Source organism: Bos indicus x Bos taurus, chromosome 20 (assembly GCF_003369695.1).
Source record: "Bos indicus x Bos taurus breed Angus x Brahman F1 hybrid chromosome 20, Bos_hybrid_MaternalHap_v2.0, whole genome shotgun sequence".
Classification (NCBI taxonomy): Eukaryota; Metazoa; Chordata; class Mammalia; order Artiodactyla; family Bovidae; genus Bos; species Bos indicus x Bos taurus.
Window position 1 is genome coordinate 24,059,843 of NC_040095.1, and position 24,404 is coordinate 24,084,246.

The 24,404-nt window shown below is 42.9% G+C and overlaps 1 protein-coding gene across 2 annotated transcripts in view; it reads left to right on the forward strand.

Moving 5' to 3' along the window:
• LOC113878887 (chondroitin sulfate proteoglycan 4-like) overlaps positions 1 to 24,404 on the forward strand; it is a 73,201-nt gene that overhangs the window by 9,847 nt on the left and 38,950 nt on the right. The window contains exons 2-5 of one of the 2 annotated variants that reach the window (XM_027520031.1): positions 1,449 to 1,612; positions 1,940 to 5,509; positions 7,119 to 7,589; positions 12,304 to 12,480. In XM_027520031.1, the coding sequence (XP_027375832.1) occupies positions 1,449 to 1,612; positions 1,940 to 5,509; positions 7,119 to 7,589; positions 12,304 to 12,480 (4,382 nt within the window). The remainder of the gene's footprint in view (positions 1 to 1,448; positions 1,613 to 1,939; positions 5,510 to 7,118; positions 7,590 to 12,303; positions 12,481 to 24,404) is intronic. The other variant, XM_027520032.1, reaches the window with a different exon arrangement.

Consider the following 24,404-nt stretch of genomic DNA (forward strand, 5'->3'; position numbering starts at 1 on the left):
AGGATCTACCTTAGCTGTGAGTCCACATCATTTACAGCCGTCTGTGCCAGCAGGTTACATCCTGCATCCCTGGGGATGTGCCCCCAAAACTGCTATAAACTCTGCCTATTTAACTTTATATTCCTGCCCCCTTGATTAGGTATCCTTGGTCCCACGTGCGTTTCCTGGCTGCTGGCACTAACCTTCTGGATAGGTCCTGCAGCTCCTGTAGGGTCTAGTCATGTCTTCATACTAGAGTTATGTTGTGACTTAGGCTTTGTTTTGGGTCTAGTGGTCAGGATGAGAGATGGGGGTGTGTCTTCAGGGGTTACATGTTATTTGTGGGGAGAGGTCTCTGCATCCTCTTTCAGCAAAGGGAGGATCACTTTAATCGGGGAATGGGTCTTTTCTTCAGGATCAGAGTGTTGAGAGGGATCTAGGGACACAGAGTATTTCAGCATCAATCCAGATGTCCCCATCCCATAAGTCAAGTTTCCATTCTTTCCCAAACAAAGCCTTGGACTTGTCAGAGGCAGCCTGATATGATTGGAACTTGAACTTTGTTTGAAGCTGACAATGCCATTTTCTGGGTGAGAGTCTCAACTTCCCCTGCCCACCTGCTGTAGGAGATGAGAAAGACTTTATATGCTACAAGGGAAGCCCTTTGGCCTTCACACCTGCCTTGTAATTGTCAGCTAATCTCTCCTAGTTTTTCCTTATTTTTTCCAAAGCTTCATTCAAACTTATCAATAGACATCCAACTCCATTGTTCTCATTGCTACTGCTAAGTCTGCTAAGTCTCTTCACTCGTGTCTGACTCTGTGTGACCCCATAGAAGGCAGCCCACCAGGCTCCCCCGTCCCTGGGATTCTCCAGGCAAGAACACTGGAGTGGGTTGCCATTTCCTTCTCCAATGCATGAAAGAGCAAAGTGAAAGTGAAGTTGCTCAGTCGTGTCCGACTTGTAGCAACCCCATGGACTGCAGCCTACCAGGCTCCTCGGTCCATGGGATTTTCCAGGCAAGAGTACTGGAGTGGGGTGCCATCGCCTTCTCCGTCTCATTGCTACTGCTTGCCCTATATTTCTCATAGGTTGATATTTCAGAGCTGGCTAGTGTGTTCCCTTTCACTATAACACCAGTTCACCATCAGTGACTTGGGATTAACCCCTTTAGAAGGGAAAGAAGCAGAATTGGGTAGATAGAGGAGCAGATTTGCAATTCAGTTTCAGTAGAAGACTCTGCCCTCTTGAGAGTTCTGAAGAGGGACTGATCTGTCAGAAGTGTCCTGAGTTGGAATAAGAGAACACAGCGTTTATACCCTCACGATAGATCTGTGGGCTACCCCAGGAAGCAGGTGTGGCCTTGGGTACGGCAGCTGTCTTCGGCAGGGTCTCTCCTGCAGGGAGATGGCAATATAAGTGTAACAGTCATTGTGTAATAAGTTTACTGACTTCTTTTTTTCCTACAGCATCTTTTTATGGTGAAAGCTACGTGGGGCTCAATATCATAGAAGTTTCCTCTGAGCTATCTCTTCAATTAAAATTTCAAACCAGCAAACCACAGGGATTACTTTTTCTTGCAGCTGGGGAAAATGACTACTGTATAGTAGAAATTCTATCAGGAAACTTACAGGTAAGATTTTTTTTAATCTTTAAAAATGTACAATGATTCAATTACTGGAGGGAAGAACAGTGAGAGAAAGAGAACAAAACACTTGATTATTGTTATTTCACTAGAATAAAATCAGATGCCACATGTAAGGGTTGAGATCTTCCCCAATTTTACAAGTATGTCGTAAATATTCCAACTCAAAACATTTTAATTTCAATATGTAGTCTGTAAGTGTGGGAAGGGCTTTGCATGTCCAGGTTTCTCTTTCTTTATCTTTGTGAATGGCCATATTTTCTGAATAAAACACTATGAGATGAGATTGCTTAATTATGATTGTTTGTCTTTCAGGTGAGAGTGAATTTGGGGACAGGTGAACTAGTGCGTCTTTCTGAGCAAAGACTTCGTGTGGATGACTTGGCTTGGCATTTAGTGGAACTGTACTATGTTAAGGATCATGTCTCTCTGGTTATTGACAAACATTATGAGATGACTGGCCGGATCACTGGTGGGATGCACAATTTGCACTTTCAGCATGGAATCTACATAGCGGGCCACGGTGGACTTGAAGTCTCATATCTCGATGGACAGCTCCCCAATTTCCGTGGCTGTATGGAGGATGTGGTGTTTAACCAGAGGGAAATCCTTTCCTCTCTTAGATCTTACCCTGGTTTTAAGAAAGTTTATGAGGTGTCACTAGGATGCAGTGATGAATTTTTTGCAGGGGAGGATGAAGCCATCAATTTCTTTAGCTCCAGATCCTATGTCACCTTCCCAGAGTGGAAGGTCCAGCGGGACGGGCTGTTGGAATTTGCTTTGCAGACTGGAACTCAACAAGCCTTGCTTTTATTTCAGTCAGGTAGGGAAGGAGATTTTGTTGCTTTGGAAATAGTTGAAGGTTTTTTGAAGGCTCATGTAGGAAGGGATAGGAGTGATACTCAGCTCTCTTCTTTTAGCTTGGTTAGTGACAACCAGTGGCACGATATTCAACTCAGATTCACTGAAAGATACCTGGGCCTGATGGTGGATGAACAAAGAGTAAGGGCAAACCTGCCATTGCAGAGCAAACTGTTTGTATCTGCAGGCCCTCTCTTCGTGGGAGGTCTTGATAGACACAAGGGAGAAGAAGTTAAGAGGTTAGGACTTGCCTCTGTGCCTGGGAAATCTGCTGGAGGAATCTCTTTTAAAGGGTGCTTGAGAGGCTTGGAAGCCAACTCAGAAAAGAGAGCATTAAAGGATGCCTTTGTTTCCAAAGATATATCTGCTGGGTGTAAAATGAAGGGCAGTGATAATGAAAACCCTTCTGCAACAACCATGGAGAAACTGCTGCTGGCAGAAGTTCCCCTTTCCACTGCTGACTCTGAGGCGGGCAAGCCTAGTCTTCAAGATGTGCGTAGCTATTTCTTGGTCCTGAATAACTTGGAGGTCCAAGAAGGTGGGCAAGCCTTACTGGAACAAAGGCATATGAAGGTGGATATGGAGCTGAAGGATTTGGGTATCCATCAGTCTCAGATACTCTTTAAAATAAAGGAGATGCCTGTTTATGGGTTCCTTCGATTAGATGTTTCCCCCGAGCAAGGACCGGAGAAAGTTTTCACTCTGTTGGATTTGGAGCAAGGGAACGTTTGGTATGTCCATGACGGTTCAGAAGAACCTAGGGATTATTTCACATTTTCAGTCTCTTCCAACAGCAAGAGGGAAGTGCCACTGTATCTGCAAGGACATGTTTCTTATGTGTTTAACATTGTTGTCATTCCAGTAAATGATCCCCCAAACCTTAAGCTCCCTGAAGGAAACTTGCTTCTCGTGTTTGAGAATTCTAAGAAACGACTGACTCCAAATATCATACATGTTTCAGACCCAGACACAGATTCCTCGAGTCTTAGTGTCTCAGTGCTTGGCAACTTCAATTCGGATGCTGGGTTTTTAGAAAACATCAATGATCCTGGGAGAGCCATTAATGGTTTCTCATATGGGGATTTAAGAGATGGCAACATTTTCTGTGTGCACAGAGGCCATCCAAACTCCCGGATCCTTCTGAGAGCAAATGATGGAGAGCTGGTTAGCAGTACGGTGGTGTTGCGGGTCATGGCTATTCCTTGGGACTTGGCAGTGGCCAATCGGACCGGTGTGGCCGTACAGCAGGGTGGTTCAGTTCTGATTACTCAGAGCAACTTGTCGGTGGAGGTTAATGGTGAACGCCCTGAGGTGGACACCCGTTATGTTATCACTTATCCGCCTCGCTTTGGCCAAATTCAGCAGCAAGGGCCAGGTGGCGAGTGGAAACAAATCAGTACCTTTTCTCAGCGTTCTGTTGATTGGAGTCAGATCCGGTACTGTACTACATTCAAAGATTTGCAACTAGAAAATGTTATGGATCACTTTAAATTTAAAGTTGACATAGAAGGAAAAAGCAGTGAAGAGCTGGTGTTTCCTATTACGATACAGTGGCTAAAGTTTACCCTTCTGAAAAATGTTGCCCTTGAGATCAGTAAAATAAAGAGGCACGTATTGAATTCTGATCACTTACAGGCCGTGACAGAGGGAGTGGAAGTACCTGAGCGGGAACTGCATTTTAAGTTACTGACCCCACCTAAGAAAGGAAAATTGCTACTTGGCACAGAAGTTCTACAGACAAACTCAGTCTTCAGCCAACAAAATATTACAGATGGTAAGATAAGTTATGAACCACAGGAGAGGCCCAGGGAACATTCACAAGATAGTTTCAGGTTCTTGATGGTTGCAAAACACACAGAATCAAAAGGTTATACTTTCAGAATCAACTTTAAAGCAGAGAGGAGGCACATTATTGTAACAAACAGAGGATTGCTTGTAAAAGAAGGAGAAGGGAAATTAATCACAAAGTCAGAATTATTTGCTCAAACCTTGGACAATCGGACTTTCCAATATACAGTCACCAAGAGTCCGCAACACGGGAAGCTGAAACTGATTCGCTCTTCAGATTCTCCTGGGAATCAGGACAACATTACTGCCTTCATGGATCAAGACATCCTGGGTGAGCGGCTGATATATGAGCACGATGACTCTGAGACCCAGAGTGATGAATTCTTCCTTGTGGCCTCCACCGCAGGACCAGTCCAAGAGGGAGCGTTCAGGGATCTTGACATGGAGCATCTGTCTATGGATATCAAAGTCACCATTTCTGTGGAGTTAAAGAATGACGAGAAACCAGTGCGCATGGTGGATAAGGTCTTTCACGTTGTGCGGAACGGCCAGCGCTTGTTGACCCTCTCAGATATCTGCTACCATGACCCTGACTCAGATTTTGACGATGGGCAGTTGCTCTACATCCGGCGGGGCATCCCAAATGGGGACTTGGTGCAAGCCAGTGACCCAACTCAGAAACTCTACCAGTTCAGGCAAGAGGACCTGCGGGAAGGACGTGTGCTCTTCAGGCACCGGGGTGCAGACTCAGCCCGCTTTGTGTTGTTCGTGACGGATGGTGTCCACTACACATCATCCCTCCTTGAGGTCAGCGTGTCAGACCCCTACATCCGTGTAGTCAACAACACGGGGCTGCTCGTACAGAGAGGCAAAGACAGCAGCCTGACGACAGCCAACCTCAGTGTCACCACAAACCAAGATGTCAGAACAGACCACGAGGTCGAATTCCGTATTGTGCAGCTCCCAAAGCACGGCAGGGTGCTGGTCAGCAGCTCAGCGCCTGGCTCATTTTCCATGCATGACTTGAAGCAAGGGTGTGTGATTTACAGGCATGACGGTAGTGGAAGCTTCGATATGTTCAACCTAACGGTGCGAGTTAAAGATACACATTTATATGTGGGAGTCTACGTGCAGGTGGACTCAGAAAGCCACCAACATCACACGCGAATTCTGCACAGCAAGACTCTTGTGGTTGAAGAAGGAAAACCGGTAAAACTGAGCAGAGGAAGGCTTCAGGTAGGTGGTGGTCCTAGCTCCTAGCATTCTCCCCCTCTGGAACCACAGGGACAAATGATCTCTTTGTTTGCTTCTGAGAGCTATTTTTATGATGATTTCTCTCCTGGTATTTGGATGACTTTTTAAAAATGCAGATGCCATTGAGAAGAAAAGCCAGACGGTTCCATGATTTTGATACTGCTAATTGTTCTATTGGAAATGGAATATAACGAATCCTAAAATCCCTTCATTTTAAAGCTGTGTGCACATGATCACATGAGTATGCATATATGTTTATAATGTAGAATAACCTGAGGAGGAGGGAATGTATATATTATAGTCAATGAAGAGGTCATTACTTTTTTCATTTTTCGTGGCAACACTGCCAATATTTGATTTGATCTGAGTTACATTTGTAATGTGGTGAAGCAGGGCATAAAAGTGTAATTTAACTGACATAAAAAGGATTCCTAAAACAGATGAGGATACTATATTACACAGTTTATTTCTTTAGCTCTGAATGTGGCCTTATGTAGTTTCTTGAAATTGATGGATAAGTTGGCCCAGACCCGGGGAATGCCAGGGGTGAGACTTCACACCAGAAGCCGCCTGGTTTCCTGAGACTCCGACTGGAGAGCCTTTAGCAGCACAGCCCTGCTGATCAGTTAGGGGAGAATGAGTAATCTGTGCAGGGTATGTAAACTGATTTATGACAGTTGGCCACAAAGGCAAGCTACTCTGAATCTACCCTCAGGACTGCAAATGAGTTTTCCTGCTTGCTAAATACAGCCAATAACATCAAGTAGAAATGAATTTGGACTTTTCTGGTGGGTGAGTGGTAAAGAATCTGCCTGAAGTATAGGAGACCTGGGTTCAATCCCTGGGTCGGGAAGATCCCCTGAAGGAGGGCATGGCAACCCACTCCAATATTTTTGCCTGGAGAATACCGTGGACAGAGGAGCCTGATGGTTACAGTCCATGGGGTTGCAAAGAGTCGGACACGACTGAGCGACTGAACAGTGGCAGCAGCAGAAATGAATTCAAATTAGAGCAATTTACTGAATAATGAGTTTTGACCAAGAGAATATGGAGCCCACCACCTTTTTTCTCAATTATTTTTCAGGATCTTAGAGAATTTAAGTTTCACCACAAGGGGGTGTACATAGTTCATGGACTATAAATCTGTCAGAAAGTTTTGAGATGAATTTTGCTGAATCAGTAAATTAAATGTATATTTAAAATGCTGAGCTAGTTTAAAAATAGACTTTCCTTTAAAGGCTTGCAATTTTAGTGCTTTAACTGCTACTTCTTCTACTACCTTGTCTAGATACCATTTTATTTCTTTCAGCTCTATTTTCTGAGTCCTAGGTTTCTTGCCACTGTGGACAATGTCTTGATAATACATTAGTAACTGTTCAAATGTTGCTTTGTCTTTGTGATCAGGACTGAAATTCGAAATATTAGCATGGTTACCAGAACAGACCCAGGCTTAAACTGTGTCTTAACCTGGATTATAACTTAAGCCATTTGTGAACATTAATAGAAAAAATTTGGTTCATCAAGGGTCTTGACTCTTCCATAGATTAATGTTTTTCTTTTTGTATTTCTGTGTTGTTAATGTGCACTCAAGGCTGTGCACGAACACCCTGTTCCTTCAGAGGCAGTGTTCATTGTTAGAACTCCGCCAGTGCATGGATACCTTCGAAGGTCTTTACCGGAGGAGGGTAGCGTGGGTACAGAGGAGAAGTTCCCTTTGATGTTTACGCAGCAGGATGTTGATGATGGTTACATCCATTATGTACAGACAATGCCTGACCAACAACAGGACCGTTTTATACTGGATGTTATGAGTGGCTTCCAAGCTGTGAGCAGACTTGAAATCCTGGTGGATATTGTCCCTAAACGTATTCCTCTGGCAGTACAAAATTTCACAGTCCAGGAAGGTGGCTCCAAGGCACTTCCAGAAGACTATTTCAGAATTCCAAGCAAGCATTTTGAGGGACTTGACTGTGAATTTGTTCTACTCAAACCACCGAAACATGGTTATGTTGAAAATTCTCATTTTCCAAGAGTAAAGCTGATGAAATTTACCAGGAAACAGGTAATAACTCTCAATTAATATATTTGGATTTGGATATGTTGGATAAGAAAAAAATTGGCTATTTATCACTTGGATTCACAGACTTTGGGAAGTGATGGGGCCTTAGAAGATATCTGGTCCAACCTCCCAGCAGATGGGGAAGCCCTTCCATGATACCTCCATAGAGAGGTCATCTAGTCATTGCTTAAATATCCTCAGTGAGTTATTAGAGTGTTATTACTGTGATAGTTTGCTTCCTTACCATGAATAAAAGAATAATTTCCATATTTAAAAAAAAATCTCGAAGTATCTTTCAGATCCCCATTATTTCCTTTATAAGCTCCTAGGAACACACTGTCTTCAGGATGGAAACCATGAGCAGTTATCTAGCATCTTTGGATACCTTTGTCCAGTTAGCTAAGAATGCATATTGCTGCTTCATTTTGCTTCTAAGGATTTCACCTCATCAAGTGACTTGAATCCATTTACTAAAAACTTACTCTGTTCAAGTTACTGTGTAAGGTTTCCATGATAAGTAGACATATTTTTTTGCCTTCAAGAACTGCTGTGGGGGAGTTAGGCACATGAACTTTAATATAAGCTGTACTCTTCTTGTCTTTCATGTAGCACTTTAACAATGATACTGTGGGTGTGCAGAATGGTCACATTTGACTCTAATTGAAGGCTTCTCAGAGGGAATAAAGTTTAAGCTAGACTTTTAGGATAGAGAGAAGGAGCTGGGAGATAATAGAGATGGAGAGAGAAAGCAAAGAAATGCGAGCAAAAGGGGACTATATGGCAATGACGTGAAGGCATTGAAGTGAATGGTGTTCTAGGGGCCAAGGAATAGTTCACGAGGCTCCCAGATGGACAGAGTGTGCTGGAGGGTGCTTAGGGGCCAACTTTGGAGAGCCCTGAGGCACACGTCAAGAGGGTTAGACTCAATCAGGTGGTATTCAGAGCCATGGGGAGAAGTGGAGAGTGCTGAGGGTGGAAAAACTCGGTGCCTCTCAACTGGGGACCCAGGGGAGGTGATTCTTCACTGACTCCGTGCAACCATGTCTTAATCATAGCTTCCCTCCCAAAGGCTGGACAAACCACCTAAGATAACCACCTGCTCTCATGTGAATGGAATTTTAATTCTCTTCACCCCATGTACTCCGGGTGAGAGACTGAGCACTAAATTTTGGTTCTGTCTTAACCAGTTCCTTACCGTCTGTGCCTTGTATTAAGAGAAGTGTATATTTAAGCGTGGTTGGTTGACGTATGCATCACGTGTGTGTTCCCTACAGCATCCATGTTGCTGCGTAGCCTTGGTCACAGTCAAGATTATATGTTCCTGATCTTCAGGTGACCCTGTTGACTTAAAAAATAGTCACAATCTAAAAGTTGAGAGTTGTGTTTTATTTGGTGGAAGTTTTTGGGACTTCAAGCCCAGGAGACAGCATCTCAAGTGACCCTGAGAGAACCGCTCCAAGGAGGTGGGGGTAGGAATCAGGTTATATAGACGTTTGCGACAAAGAGCAGGTAGTCTGAACATCAAAAGGTTATTGTTAATGAAGTAAAACCAGATTAACCAAGCTAAAGAATTTAGCACTTTTCTATTTATGGGATGATGAAAGAGCCTGGGCTCACTCGAATCATTCCTTTCACATACACCTCAGCTATCTGGAGCCAGTATCCTGCTTTCATATCCTGAGCTGCTCAGAGCTCACTGTGGGGAGTGGCTACAGCCTAATGGCTGCCAGGTTGTGGGTATTCTTCTCCTTCCTGAGTGCCCATAAGGCTCAGGAATTCACATTTGGAGAGCCAGAACATCACTGTGACATCCTTTGTTTACTGATGTGACAGGAAATCCTCCATTTCTCAAGACCTTTACATTTTCCCTTCTTTTATGCCTTCTGAGATCTCCAGGGTTTGCGACATGGTCATTTTAACTTATGGTGACACCTAACAACTCGTGGCTATCACCTTCAGTGACAGAGAAGGAGCGGTCTTGGCCATTTCTGCCCTTCATTCATTCAGTGAATAATTTTTGAGTGTCCATTATGTGTCAGGTATGCTGGTTATAAGCATTGAGTGTAAAGCAGTGAATTAACCCAGCAACAAGCCCTGCCCTTGTGGATCTTTTTTCCTGGTGGGGAAAGAAAGAGGCAGAGAGAATAAATAAAATAAATAAGTGACTTTATATAAATACAATAATTGAATGAAATTAGTGCTATGGAGAAAAATAGAACAGGAAAGAGAGATAGGAAGTGCTGGGAACATCAGTGGTGTTTGTGTGTCTGTGTGTGCTGATGCTCAGCTTCAAATACAGTGGTTGGGGGCCTGAGGCAGCCTTGAGCAGACACCTGGAGGACGTGATGGATAGTGAGCTTGGTGGATATGGAGGAAGAGCATTCAGGCAGAGGGAAGAGCAAGTGAACAGCTCTGTGAGGGGAGCAGGAGGAGCTCAGTGTGTGGAGCTTCACACAAGGGTGGGGGGCCGTAGGTGAGATTTAGGGAGGTCCAGTATGGGAGGGCTTTTGACTTTATCTTTGACCCCTAGTGAGGTTCAGAACAATGCGGGAGGGAGAACGTGAACCGTTGTTATTTTTCTGTATGCTCAGTCATGTCCAACTCTTTGTGACCCCATGGACTGTAGCTCGCCAGGCTCCTCTGTCCACAGAACTTTCCAGGCAAGAATACTAGAGTGGGTTACCATTTCCTACTCCAGAGGATCTTCCCAACCCAGGGGTCAAAACAGGGGTCGCGTCTCTTACATCTCCTGCAATGGCAGGTGGATTATTTATCACTGAGCTACCTGGAAAGCCTGCTGTGAAGGGCGGAACTTAATATTACCTGAACATGACTGGTGACAGGGGACCAAATGCTTTTTGATCTTTTAACATTTTCTACGAGTTTATTAAGTACCTGAAAGTCAGCAGAAGTTTTTCTAGCATTAGAACTAGGAATAGATACATTCCCATCAAACCCTCCTTGCCTTTAGATTAATACCTACTAACTGGCATTTTGGGCTTCCCAGCTGGCTCAGCTGGTAAAGAACCCACCTGCCAATGCAGGAAATGTAAGAGCTGCGAGTTTGATCTCTGGATTGGGAAGATCCCCTGGAGGAGAGCATGACAACCCACTGCAGTATTCTTGCCTGGAGAATCCCCATGGACAGAGGAACCTTCAGGCTACAGTCCAAGGGGTCGCAAAGAGGTGGACACGACTGAGGTGACAGCACGTGCACGTGCACACTGGCATTTTACGTGGTAATTTGAGAGAGTACCACTCCATTGAGGAAATGATGTATTTCTGCAGGAAGGATACAGAGAAGGTGATGTCTATTTAAATGCTATCTTCCTACAGCATGTTAGGTTAGAATTTCTCCTGCCTTCTGATCAGTGCCATCTTCCACATTTTTTTTTTTTAATAGCTTAAAACAGTATGTTCCAGGAATATGTGGTCAGGCCTACGGTCTGGAATTCTCTTCCCATGGAACTCCAAAGAAACTTTCATGCACCTGTGTTCAAGTGACTACAACTTTCCCTTGAGACGGTTCGTGAACTTTTCAACTCTTGTCAGAGACACCTCTGAGAGATCAAAAGTCTTTGCTCAAAGGAAGTGCGCCATAGAACTGGACAAAGTTGAACTGTTAAGAATGTTGGCTGTATTTTATCAAAACAAACACAACCCCAGAGACTTTTTGGAAGTTCAGCTACTCCTGTTGGGCTTTGGAAGTTCTCTGCTGTTGTATTTTGGGGTCACAGGTTCACTGAAGCCAAGTTCCCGTCTAGCTTTAAAATTCTCCTGGTGTCTGGTTTTGATCCATACTTCCATCAGAATCTTAAAGACATGAAAGGCATTCTGAGTAAATCTGTGGCTATCACAAATCCAAGAGGAATAACTGATTCATTGGACAACCATTTCAGAATGAAAATTAGAAAGATGAAATCAACCAGGGATAAAAGTAAACATTTGCATTTTGGTTATTACAGTGAGAGAAATCTGGCTTGATAAAATAATTTATTTACAATGTATTTCATTATACTTTGTCCTCAGGAGCTTTTTAGTAGCTGTTAAGAGATGCACCAAAAAATGATTGTATTCTGCAGGAGGAGGAGGTAGCAGGTGTAACCTCACATACAAAGAGCAGTTAAGAGAATAATGCATACTTAGCTCAGAAAAGAGCAGTTTGGGGAAACTTAAAGAGTCTGAGCAGGCATGATGCACGCAATAGTTGCACTGGTCCACGTGTCCCCAAAGAGCAGAAATCCAACCAGTGGGTGCAAACTAAGAGCCCAAGCCCAATAATCTGAATTGTCCAACATTCTGAATTGTCTACAACTTCAAAAATTAGTCTGTCTAAATACACAAGCAGAGTCTGAATTTTAATGGGTGATCTGTTGGAAGAAAGGGAAGACTGTGTCACCTACAACACATTTTAGGGTTTGAAATAGCCTTTGAACTCAGGCCTTGTGAGAACCAGTCCAGCATTTTCTTTATTACCCCATGTTGCTCAATCACTCTGTTCATCCTTAAACTTACTTTTGGGATGCTGCAGTGCTTCATCAAAATTATGCCATGCATCAGAATTTGCGCTCTGATTGTCAGAATCACATTTTATGGGATGAACACATGCTTCTGTGTTTTAAAGAGATATAAAATATCAGGATTTCTCTTAGAGCATTTTTGTCATAGTTTTAAATTACATATCCAGTAGTGTGGTGAATTTTTTTGTTGGTTACAGGTAGAAAATGAATTGATTTCCTATGTGCATGATGGTAGCGAAGCACTTCTTGACAGTTTCATCATCTTTGCAAATAGCTCAGAGCTTGGAAAACAGAGTTTGCCCCAAACTCTTTTTGTGACTGTTGAATCAGTAAATGATGAGGCTCCAGTAATAACAGCCAATAAAATCCTCCAGGTAAGTGCTCCATGCTTTTGGATTTACCATAATAATACAGGGCTACCTGCTTGATTTTCTTTTGTATTATTTATGATGTTAATAAGATATATGACTATGTATGTATAGTTGACATATTCCAGCTGGTTTTAAATAAAGGTTAGTCATACCAGGACATTATGTTGATTTTGGCTTGTGCTGTTCTAAACCAGTCATCTAAAATGTTATTTTCTAAGTGACAAAGGATCTAGTCCACCAAGCTACAACTTGGTGCAACATACCCATAATATCTAGCTGGTAGTTGACACAAAGAGAAAAAGGATCTTTGGAGAGTGGTGTCCTGGCAGGTGACAGAGAGGGACAGGAAGAAAGCAAAGAGAACAACAAAGAAATAAGGAACAAGAAGCCTTTGACCTTGATTTATAAGATACTCCAGCACCAGCTGGATGATTATGCCGGCATACCCAGGAACCCACCAGGGGCTAATCGAAATAGAAAATTTTGCATTGTTAAAAATCGCTGGAGTTTTTGTTTTTATTTGCTCACAATAATTGGATCTGGGAATAGGCTTTTTAGTGCTTTTTTTTTTTTTTTTTAGTGCTTTTAATTCTATTACAGCTTGTTCGTTATGCAGCCTCTACATTTTAAGTGAAAAATTGATGATGGCGTTTTTAGACCTTTGGAACCCATTCCTTTATCTTCTAGTTAACTTCCCAGTCATTGCCCAGGTACCTGGGGATAATGTGTTCCAACCGGTCAACTGTGTGGGCCTCCCCCTCTGTTTTCAGCTTCCTTTCTCCCTCTCTCCAGACTTATTTTAGTACCTGTTGACCCACTCTCAGCAAAATGATTTGAGAAGTAGGCTGTGGGCTAGTGTGATGAACTGTAGGAGTCAATCGTTATTAAACACAGTTGTAAAAGTTTGCATTTATTACTGAGTAGAGTACTATTCATCTTCCATGCTGGTGTCATTTTCACAGCCCTACAAAGGAACTGCTGTGATTAATACCCTTGTTATAGATGGGAGTGCTGAGGCTCTGAGCAGTCTCAAGGGAAGGTGTGGACTTGAAGCCGAGCATGCCCAAGCCTGACTGTCTCACCACTGTGCTCTGCCACTTCCCCTCTTACCCATGACTGACTCAAGCTCTCCCAGTGTGTCTTTGTGATCAAGGGCTGTCTTATTAGTGAAGAAAAATCTCCAGAGCTTTTCTTCCCCTTGTTCCTACTAAAGTGGACTTACAGGAATAAGTCTGAAGCAGGCGTATTGACACCTCCGTGTGCTCAGGAGCCTCGGCAGAGGATCTGAGCACTTTGCTGAGTGATGCTGAACTGCGGGGTGAGAAAGATCCAGGGGAGGGACCGAGGCTCTAGAAAGAGAAGAGCTAGAGTTGCCTGGGAGAGAGGAGGACCAAGGAATTAGGTAGTGAACTCTCAGGCTTCCTTATGGAAAGGAACTGAAGCCCCGCTGTGGGCTTGGCATTCAGTTCTGAGGTACCATCAATTGTAAGAGGCACTATCAACTTAATAATAGCTTTAGTATATTTAAATGTACTTGTCAATTTAAGATGTTCAGAACATTAAATTGTGAGGAGAAAAAAGTGTACCCTAGACTTTGTCTTCTCTTAAAATTAGGAAAATATAGTCTGCTGGGAACCTTGCTTGCTCAAGTGGTTTGCTCAAACCTCTTGCCCCATCCCTGATTCCAGTGTTTTTCTCAAAAAATAATAATAATAGCTGGGAGCAGGGGGCCATTGCCTTTATTCCTGCCTGTCCCCCTTGATAGCCTGGATCCAGGCCAGGAAAGATGCAACTTCCCAGTTTTGAGTTGTGTAGTCATTTGACACTGGCTCTTTCTGAACTTATTTTTTATTTATTTAGTAAGAAACTCATTTCTGCCATGAAAGTTCTGGATTAAAGTTAGGAGACCAGAGTTGAAAGCTTGTAAACTGCCCAATTTAAGCAAAATTTCCCCGGGCCTCAGCTGAGCTTTCAAAGAATTGATGCTTTCAAAGTGTGGTGCTGGAGAAGACTCTTGAAAGTCCCTTGGACAGCAAGGAGATCAAACCAGTCAATCCTAAAGGAAATCAACCCTGAATATTCATTGGAAGGACTGATGCTGAAATTGCAATACTTTGGCCACCTGATGTGAAGAGCCGACACATTGGAAAAGACCCTGATTCTGGGAAAGATAGAAGGCAAAAGGAGAAGGGGTCAGCAGAGAATGAGATGGTTAGATAGCATCACCAACTCAGTGGACATGAATTTAAGCAAACTCTGGGAAATAGGGAAGGACAGAGGAGCCTGGTGTGCTATAGTCCATGGTGTTGCAGAGAGTTGGACACAACTTAGCGACTGAACCATCTCTGGGCTTCACCTTCCTCAATAGCAAAACCATAAGCATGTTTCAGGGTGGGGTGTGTGAGTGTTTATGCATGTGTATGTTTTGCTTGATCATCTCGCAGTCCCACCCAGCTCTAACATCTTGTGGTTTTTATGACTGTAAACATTGTTTGACGCTCTCCGGGTGAAGCTGCACTTGGATGGATGAAGGGGCTATTGAGCTTCCATTTTCTGTTGGATGGAATCATTCCAGGCTAGACTGGGGGAACCTTTTCTCTGGGAAACATATGAATAGTTTTGGTTTTAAAGTCAGTGTGTCTAAAATCTGGAGGTGACTAGGTATGACTGTAAGACATATTAACTAGTCATGTACACATGTAGAAATCATTTTGGTAGGATTTGCTTGATTATTTTAAAATGGAAGAAATTTCAAGAATTTTTTTCTGCAGTTGTAAATGGTGGTCATGGTGCTCTATCAATGAACATCTTTCCATATCAAGGTGTTTAGGCTTATTTGCCAAAAAATGATTTTTTTTGTTGTTGTTTAAATTGTGATGATTGTGAATTAGAGGCTTTCTAGATTTCACTGATTACCAGTCATCTGGTGCAAAACATATTAATAGTGCCAGGACTCCTTAAGCATGGGTGTACTGCCTGCTCTGGAAGCCTAGCTGGACCCTGGTCACCCAACCTTCTAGACATGTTCCTCTCATAGATGCTTCCCTGACGACCCAGCCGAAGGAGCAGTGTGCCGTCCTCTGTCTCTTGACCCTGCTGTATTCTCCTTTGTAGTAAACAAATATTGTTTGTCTCCTCCCGTAAACGTAAGCTCCATTGGGAAGGGAATTTGCTGGCCCTTTCCTGTGGTGGCCTCAGTGTCTGGCACAGTCCCTGACAAGTAATAAGGGCAATAAATTTTGACTATCTAAGTGCTCCATGGAGCTTCTGTTGATTGGAGAAGACCTTGACAGTATGTGATAAACAGAGTGATGAACTGTGGTATGTTTTCACAGAGCACTTAAGGGGACAGGGCGCCGTGGGGTCAGAGAATGATGAGCTTGCAGAGAGCATGGTGAGGGAAGGTCTTACCAAGGAAGGGACATTTGAGCGGAGCCCTCTGTGTCAGGGGTTCCCAAGCCCTCTACAGGTTTGTTGGTTAGCGGTTAGCAAGGACTCATAGAACTCAGCATAGAGTCAGATCATGGCTAAGATTTATTTCAGTGAGATATATGAAGCAAAATCTGCTCAGGGAAAAGGCACATGGGGTGTAGACCAGAGGAAAGGAGGTCAGGCTGTAAGAGTCCTCTCCCAGTGAAGTCACACGGGATGCACTCAGTTCTTCTAGCAGCAAATTGTGATGATGTGCAGGAAGTGCTGTCTGCCAGGGAAGATGATTAGATCCTGAGTACCCAAGATGTTTACTGGGGGCTGGAGCTCAATAAAAGCAGGCGCCCTCTACCTAGTATGTACCAAGTCCCAGATTCCCAGGAGGAAAGCAGGGGTCCAGCGCAAATTACATTGTTTGTGCTGTTTAGATACACACTCTTATTATTTTAGGAAAAGGTTTGTATCAGTACAGGAAACTGTTTAATAACGGAGTTCCCAGATGCCAGTGAAGTACCGATTTGCACACAGGACTTCCTAAGGAAAGGCAGTCTTAAGCCTACTTTTTCTGAATAAAAGCCAGAGTGAGTGGGCTCAGGTAGGGGAGAGAGAAACCATATGAATGTTAGGAGCACAAGCAAAGGATTCAGCTAGAGCAAAAGTTGTGAGTCTGTAGCAGGTCTGGAGTGTTTGAGAACATGAGAAGCTCAGAGTGACTGGAGCAGATGGAGGGAGGAGAGTGGTCAGCCATTAGGTTCCATGGTAAGAGCTGAGTGCTGGGCATAAGGACCCCCTGTACTAGACCATTTAATTCCACTAGGCTTCAGAGGAGATGGGGAAGTGGGCCAGCATTTATTGAGCCCCTGCCAGGCTACATTATAGACGTATCACATGTGACTTCTCATTCATTGTGCTCACAGTCCTTGATGTACAATGAGGATTGCAGTAGATCTGGGCGCAGAAAGGTTAAGTTACTTGACCAGGGTCATACAGTTAGTAAGAGAGTGAGTTTTAAGCCCAGATGGTCTGAGCAGAGTCCACTCTGCTATCCATGATGTGAATGATCTGGTACAGTGTTTTAAAACTCCAGGTTTCAGACTGTTCAAAGTCTGTGAAATTAATTGAATGGAACAGGACCAACATTTTAAAAACAAATTAAATAGAATCAAATAGAACAGGTAGCATCAGAATGCACTGTGTGTAGCAAGGGCAGGATTGTTATATGAAACTTTTGCTTCATTTTAAACACACACACATACAAATACACATATATGTTCTAGGTTGTTGTGTAAAAAGTATCCCTCTCTTTGGGTGTTAAAGAACATTGTATGCCACTGATCTAGCAAATCTAAATGTTTTGATATAGGCAAATCACTTTTTAAAATTACTCTTCCTGTTCCTAGGAACACCTGACCTTTGACAGGTTGAGTCAAGTCTTAGAAGTTCATTTGTAGAAACTTCTGTCTAGCAGGGACCTGGAAGTGGATACTGGAGGGATGTAACAGAGTTAATTCAGCCTGTAACAACCCCCCACCCCACCCCACCGCCAGATACCCCTTCATCAGGGGTATGACATGCAAGAAGTCTCTGTGTTCAGGGGAGGGGGCATAAAATGTCACTGTCAGCTTTAAAGTCTCCCTGTGAACACTGTCATCATAGGCCTGCCTGCTGGTTCAGCCCTGCCTGCCCATTTGCTGCCCATCTGCCTGTACCGTCCAGCAAGAAAGGAGACAGGAATGGTCAGACTAGGTACATTGTCTGCAAACATGGCTGATTCACTTTAGGTACTGCTCTATAGCCCAGAGTCATGGTGAGGAGGGCATATACAGAAAAGGAAGAACATCATAAATTATAAAATTTTAAATATTAGGGAAAAAAGGGATGTAGACCAGAGTATATAATGACAACCTTCCTTTTCTGTTATATATAGTATAATGTGAATGAAATTAGTTTAAAGATTTTAGAAGAAGGAAATCTTGAGCCCTAAAATTTTATGATATAATTATAATGTCTGCTATCAATCTCAGTATAATTTAGACCTGATGAAAAAGAGCCAAGAGGCAGCTAATTTTGAGAGCCTGTGTTGGCAGTTTATGACATCTAAGATATCCTTTATTTTTGCCCCTAATATTTTTTTTTATTGAAGTATGATCTCTCTAGCATATCCATGACAATGTGTAATAGCAATGACAAATGAACACAGAAAACTTCCTGGAAAAACTGTGTGTGTTGAACATATTGCAAAGTGTTCTCCAAAATTGACAACTTTTAATAAAATTAAAGAGGTGCCACATGTTAGGCTTGTTCACTTTCTGAAAATTAATATATAAAGTGTATGCATTTCATCAAAATAGTAAAGCTCTGGGAGTACTTTTTCCAACAAAATAATAATTTCCCCAGAGCTATGGTTACTAGTTACTTCTCTCTAGGGAAAATTTCAAATGTAGGGAATTATTTCAGGCAGTGATTTTTCTTTTCCTAGATTTCAGAGCATGGGAAGCAGTAATAATAACTATAATTTACATAATCATAAGAAAGGTAGTACTAAAGAATGTTCTAACCATTAAACAATTGCACTCATCTCCTGTGCTAGTAAGGTCATTTTTAAAATCTTGCATGCTAGGCTTCAGCATTATGCAAACCAAAAACTTCCAGATGTCCAAACTGGGTTTAGAAAAGATAGAGGAACCAGAGATCAAATTGCCAACATTTGCTGGATCATAGAGAAAGCAAGAATATTCCAGAAAAACATCTACCTCTGTTTAATCAACTACACTAAAGCCTATGACTGTGTGGATCATAAACTGTGGAAAGCTCTTAGAGAGATGGGAATACCAGACCATCTTACCTGTCTTCTGAGAAACTTGAATGCAGGTCGAGAAGCAGCAGTTAGGACCCTGAATGGAGCAACCGATTGGTTCAAGATTGAGAAAGGAGTACAACAAGGGCTGTCAGCTGTCACCCTGTTTGTTTAGCCTATACGCTGAGCACATCATGAGAAACGCTGGGCTGGATGAGTTACAAGCTGGAATCAAGATAGGCGGGAGAAACATCAACACCACCAGATACACGGATGATACCACTCTAATGGCAGAAAGCAAAGAACTAAAGAGCCTCTTGATGAGGGTGAAGGAGAGTGAAAGAGTTGGCTAAAAACTAAATACTTAAAAAAAACTAAGATCTTGGCATCTGGCCCCATTCATGGCAAACAGAAGGGGAAAGGGTGGAAGTAGTGACAGATTTCCTTTTCTTGGGCTCTAAAATCACTGCGGATGTTGACTGCAGCCGTGAAATCAGAAGACTATTGCTTCTTGGCAGGAAAGCTATGACACACCTAGACAGTGGGTTGAAAAGCAGAGACATTGCCGATAAATATCCATACAGTCAAGGCTGTGGTCTTCCCAGTAGTCATGTATGGTTGTGAGAGCTGGACCGTAAAGAAGGCAGAGCGCCAAAGAATTGATGCCTTCAAACTGTGGTGCTGGAGAAGACTCCTGAAAGTCCTGTGGACAGCAAGGAGATCAAACCAGTCAATCTTAAGGGAAATCAACCCTGAATATTTGTTGGAAGGACTGATGCTGAAGCTGAAGCTCCAGTATTTTGGTCTTCTGGTGTGAACAGCTGACTCATTGGAAAATTCCCTGATGCTGGGAAAGATTGACGGCAGAAGGAGAAGAGGCTGTCAGAGGATGAGATGGCTGGATGGCATCACCAATGCAATGGACATGAACTTGGGCAAACTTTGGGAGATGGTGAGGGACAGGGAGGCCTGGTGTGCTGCAGTCCATGGGGTCGCAAAGAGTCGGACACGACTGAGCGACTGAGCAACAACAACAGTCGCTGATGCTTACATTGTGCTTATTCTGCTTCTAACGTTGTTCTAAGCATTTTGTATTTATTTACTCATCGAATCTTCAACAACTCTATGGGATATGGTTTTTATTTTAAGGATGAGGAATCTGGGGCACAGAGAGACTCAGACATTTGCACATGATCAGAAATGGAAGAGCCCCTGGTAGACAGTAGTGACAGAGGTGAGGATGTAAGTTTTTACTTGTAACCGTGATGCTCTACTGTCTCCCTTCATGGTTATAGTTAAGAAGCCCAAGACCTGAGGAAGTAGATAAAGTGAGTTTTACTGTTATTTCCATTTTCAAAAAGAGAGAAAGCTTCAGAAATGAAGTGAGTTGCCCAAAATAATCAAGTTAGACAGTGGCAGAGTCTGGGACAAAAACAGTCCTAAATGTGAATTAATAAGGCCTCTGTATTATGAAGCATTCTTCAGAGAAAGAGAACCAATAGGGTGAGTGTGCGTCTGTATTTATTTGTTGGTTTATTATAAGGAATTGACTTACGTGATCATGAAGGCTTCCAAGTCCCAAGATCTACGGGCAAGGGGGCAGGCTGCAGATGCAGGAAAGCCAATAGTGTGAAGTGAAGTGAAAGTCGCCGGGCCAGAATATGGGAGTGGGTAGCCTTTCCCTTCTCCAAGGGTCTTCCCAACCCAGGGATCAAACCCAGGTCTCTCTCACTGCAGGTGGATTCTTACCAGCTGAGCCACAAGGGAAGCCCCATGTAAAGGCTTTCCTGGTTCAAAGGCAGTCAGGCAGGAAAGAATACTCTTTACTCAGGGAAGTATCAGCCAATTTGTCCCACTCAGGCCTTCAGCTGATTGGTGAGGCCCTCTCACCTGAGATGGGGCTTCCCTGGTGGCTCAGACAGTAAAGAGTCTGCATGCAATGCAGGAGACCTTGGTTCAATCCCTAGGTTGGGAAGATCTCCTGAAGAAGGGAATGGCTACCCACTCCAGTATTCTTGCCTGGAGAATTCCATGGACAGAGGAGCCTGGCAGGCTACAGTCCATGGGGTGACACAGAGTCGGAGGCGACTGAGTGATTAACACACACACACACACACACACACCTGAGAGAGGGGAATCTGTGTTATTCAGCTCAGTTAAATGTTTACCTCCTCCAAAAACATCCTCGTAAAAACACGCGGAGTAGCATTTGACCAAATATCTGAGTACCCTGTGGCCCAGTCAAGTTGACATATAAAATTAACCATCGGAGTCTTCAGATTCTCTTGCTGTCTTTGACTTTCAAACAGCATTTTCTCAAGACCTTCAGACCATCCCACATGACCGCTCACTCTCCTTACTTATCATCGGAGCTTAGAGGAGGTGGCACGGAGAGTCATCTACAGTCTGTGTGGGAGGAGATAGCAGGCGGACAGGGTAGAACTGCTGAGGGCATCTCAGACTCTGGATGGGAGTTCAGAGGCAGGAATCTGAGCATTCACCACTCAGTCCCAGCATTCCAAGCACACTCCTTTCTCTTGAAGTACTTTAAACAACATTGCTTTGAAGCGCATGACCAATCAGTGGTGGTACAGGAGGTCATTTCAGCATGACAAACTGGAGCTGGAATTTGATTAGACTGCGTGGGGTGAATCCTTTGCATTTCCCTCTGACGTATGTTCTCCTGAGTACTTTTGTACTCAGGCATGACCAGTGATTTTCATGCATGCTTGATAAAATGTATTGGTGTCCACAAGGGGGCTTCGTTTTTCTATTTTTCACTTTTTGCTTTCAATGATACTGTACATTTTGTTTTGTTGTTGTTGTTGATACCAAAAATAGAACTATTTGCTTGTTTCTGATAAGCACTTGCCATCACTGTAAAGATCTCTGAGAGCTATGGACAGTGGAGCAATGAAGGCAGCAAAGTCCAAAACGGTGACTTGGAGGCCTGAAGGCCTGGAAGGATCAAAGAGTGGGATAGTCCATTCACAAATATTTCACATCCCTCTTGAAACTCAAAACAAAGGCCTGGGTTTTTAAGTATTTGGATCATAATTTGGATATATTAGATCATTTTTCTAAATCTAACATCCTGTTTAAAAGTGAATTAAAAAAATACATCATTCCAGGTTCAAATGTTAATTTTTTCAGATATTTATTCCTTAAGCCATTGTTTATTGGGCTTTGGATCACACTGCAATCTGAATCAAGTTTGGAGACTTTGTTTTCTTGTCCCCGCCCATTTGAAGTTTCTGTTACCGAAGACTAGGCATTAAATCAGGTCTCATCAAAAGCAATGGGACTTTTAACTGAAGCAAATTTTGTTTGAGTGGAAATGGAGAACTGAGGTTACTAGCTCTTGTTTTGAGTGGCAGATTTTACATTGGTTTTGGAAGATGATATATTTTAGAGGCAAGAGGGGCAACAGTGTTTCACAGAATAGTAACTACAGTGGAAAACATGCTTCATCCAGCTTTTGTGTGCACCACTGGAAAAAACGAGTATCTACGAGTCACAGGAAGAGAAATGGCATATATTTCCAGATCAAGTTCCTGAGGAAATGAAGATAAGATTCATATATGGATTTAAAAATGTAAAAAGTGCAAGACTAGGATGATTGGGCTTAGAATTTTGTTAGGCAGTCCAGCTTGTATATTTTATAGAAACTGGAGCCTTTTCATGGATTAACTGAAAGCCAAAACTTACAATTTGACATTAGGTTGATTAGTATTTCTGGTAGCTGTTAAAATTGATGTTCTTAGAGTTTGGGGCTGAAAAATCCTCTGTGGGCATATTCCAAATGCCAAGACATAGGAGCATCCATTGGCAACACAAACATTAAACAGACAAACTACGATCCCAAATTCTGGAGGAATGCTGTGGGATGAAACAGAATGTGCGGTGCATATTGTAGAATAGCCAATTCAGGTTATCAAAGGGGAAAGAGTGGGGCGGGGTAAATTAGAGTATGGGATTAACAGATACAAACTACTATACATATAATAGATAACGAGGATTTACTGCATAGCACACAGAACTATGTTCAATATCTTATAATAAGCTATAGTGGAAAATAATCTGAAAAAATACATACATATATATAACTGAATCACATTGCTGTATACCAGGAAGTAACACATTATTGTAAATCTCCTAGACTCCAATATTCTTTTTAAATTTGTGTGTGTGTGTGTGGGTGGGGGATTTTCCTTAGTAGTTGTCGCATGCAGACTTAGTTGACCCGTGGCATACGGGATCATGTCTCCAACCAGGGATCAAACCCTGTGTTGGAAGGTGATTAACCACTGGAACACCAGTTAAGTCCCTATACTCCAATTTTTTTTTTAAGTTAAAAAATAAAAAAGAATAGTGTCAAGAGTGATATTATACTCCAGGTGACTTTTAAGTAATATTTAAAAATCACATCCATTCTCAGAGCCAAATCTGATGAAGAAAGATGAGTAACATAAAGCTATTATTTATTGGATGGTTACTCTGTGCCAGGTAAAACTTGTTCTGAGTACTTTACATGCTTTATATCACTCATTATACATAATAATTCTATTATGCCTACTTCACTAATGAGGAAATTGAGGCACAGAGAAATTGAGAAATGTGCCCAAAGTTTCATAGCTAAAGTGGCATATCATTTCTGGTAGAAAAATGTAGAAATCCCGTGTAGTTTCTGATCTCCCTTTCTCAAATTCTGTTTAGTCATAGTTAATTTCACAAACTGCATTTTCTACTGAGGAGAACAGCCTGTTAGACCAGAGCAATTACCTCCTAAATAGTTTAGGATTGAATTTTTAAAGAGTTGGTAACAAGTGTAGAAGAGGATAAGGTTCTTGTCAGAGAGCAGAGAATGACACATAAGCTTAGAAATATGCACAGTATTTTTGTGGGAGGACTTTATAAATACAGAGAGAAATGTGAAAATCTATTTAGTGATAAAGCCGCCGCCTTTAGTGTTGGTGAAATGTCACATGACCATAGGATTAGAGAAACCCCAAGCAGCACGATTCCATGAGATGTAATGTGATGTCTCAGCAAGCACTTTAAACTCAGTGGCCCCAGTGGTAAAGGACCCACCCGCCAGTGCAGGAGACAGAAGAGACACGGGTTCAATCCCTGGGTCGGGAAGATCCCCTGGAGGAGGAAATAGCAACCCATTCCAGTGTTCTTGCCTGGAGAGTCCCATGGACAGAGGAGCCTGGCAGGCCACAGTCCATGGGGTCGCAAAGAGTCGGACACGACTGAAGTGACTTTTGGGGCTTTGGGGATTTCAAAACTGAACGCCTTCTCTTGCTGCCCAGATCTGCGCCTGCCGCAGCTACCCTCATTTCGGTTGATGGTGATTTGGTCCTTCTAGTTGCTGAGACCCAAACCAGGTCCTTTTCACCGTCTTCCTTCTTCTGCACCTTACTACACCTAGCTTGTTAGAAACTGTCAACAGCACCCAGAATTTCCCCGCTTCTTCCCTCCTCTCCAGTGCCCCCCACTCTCTTCTCTCTGCAGGATTATAGCACGCGTCTCCTAACTGTTGTCCTGCTTCTATCCTTGGCCTCCCACACTCTGTCCTTGACACAAGGCCACAGGGGTCTGTTACCACTAAGCTGGCCCAGGTTATGACTTACCGAAAGCCCCATGGTAATTCCTGGTTGCACTCAAGTGAAGCCCAGGTGGCCTTCAAGAGCCTGCA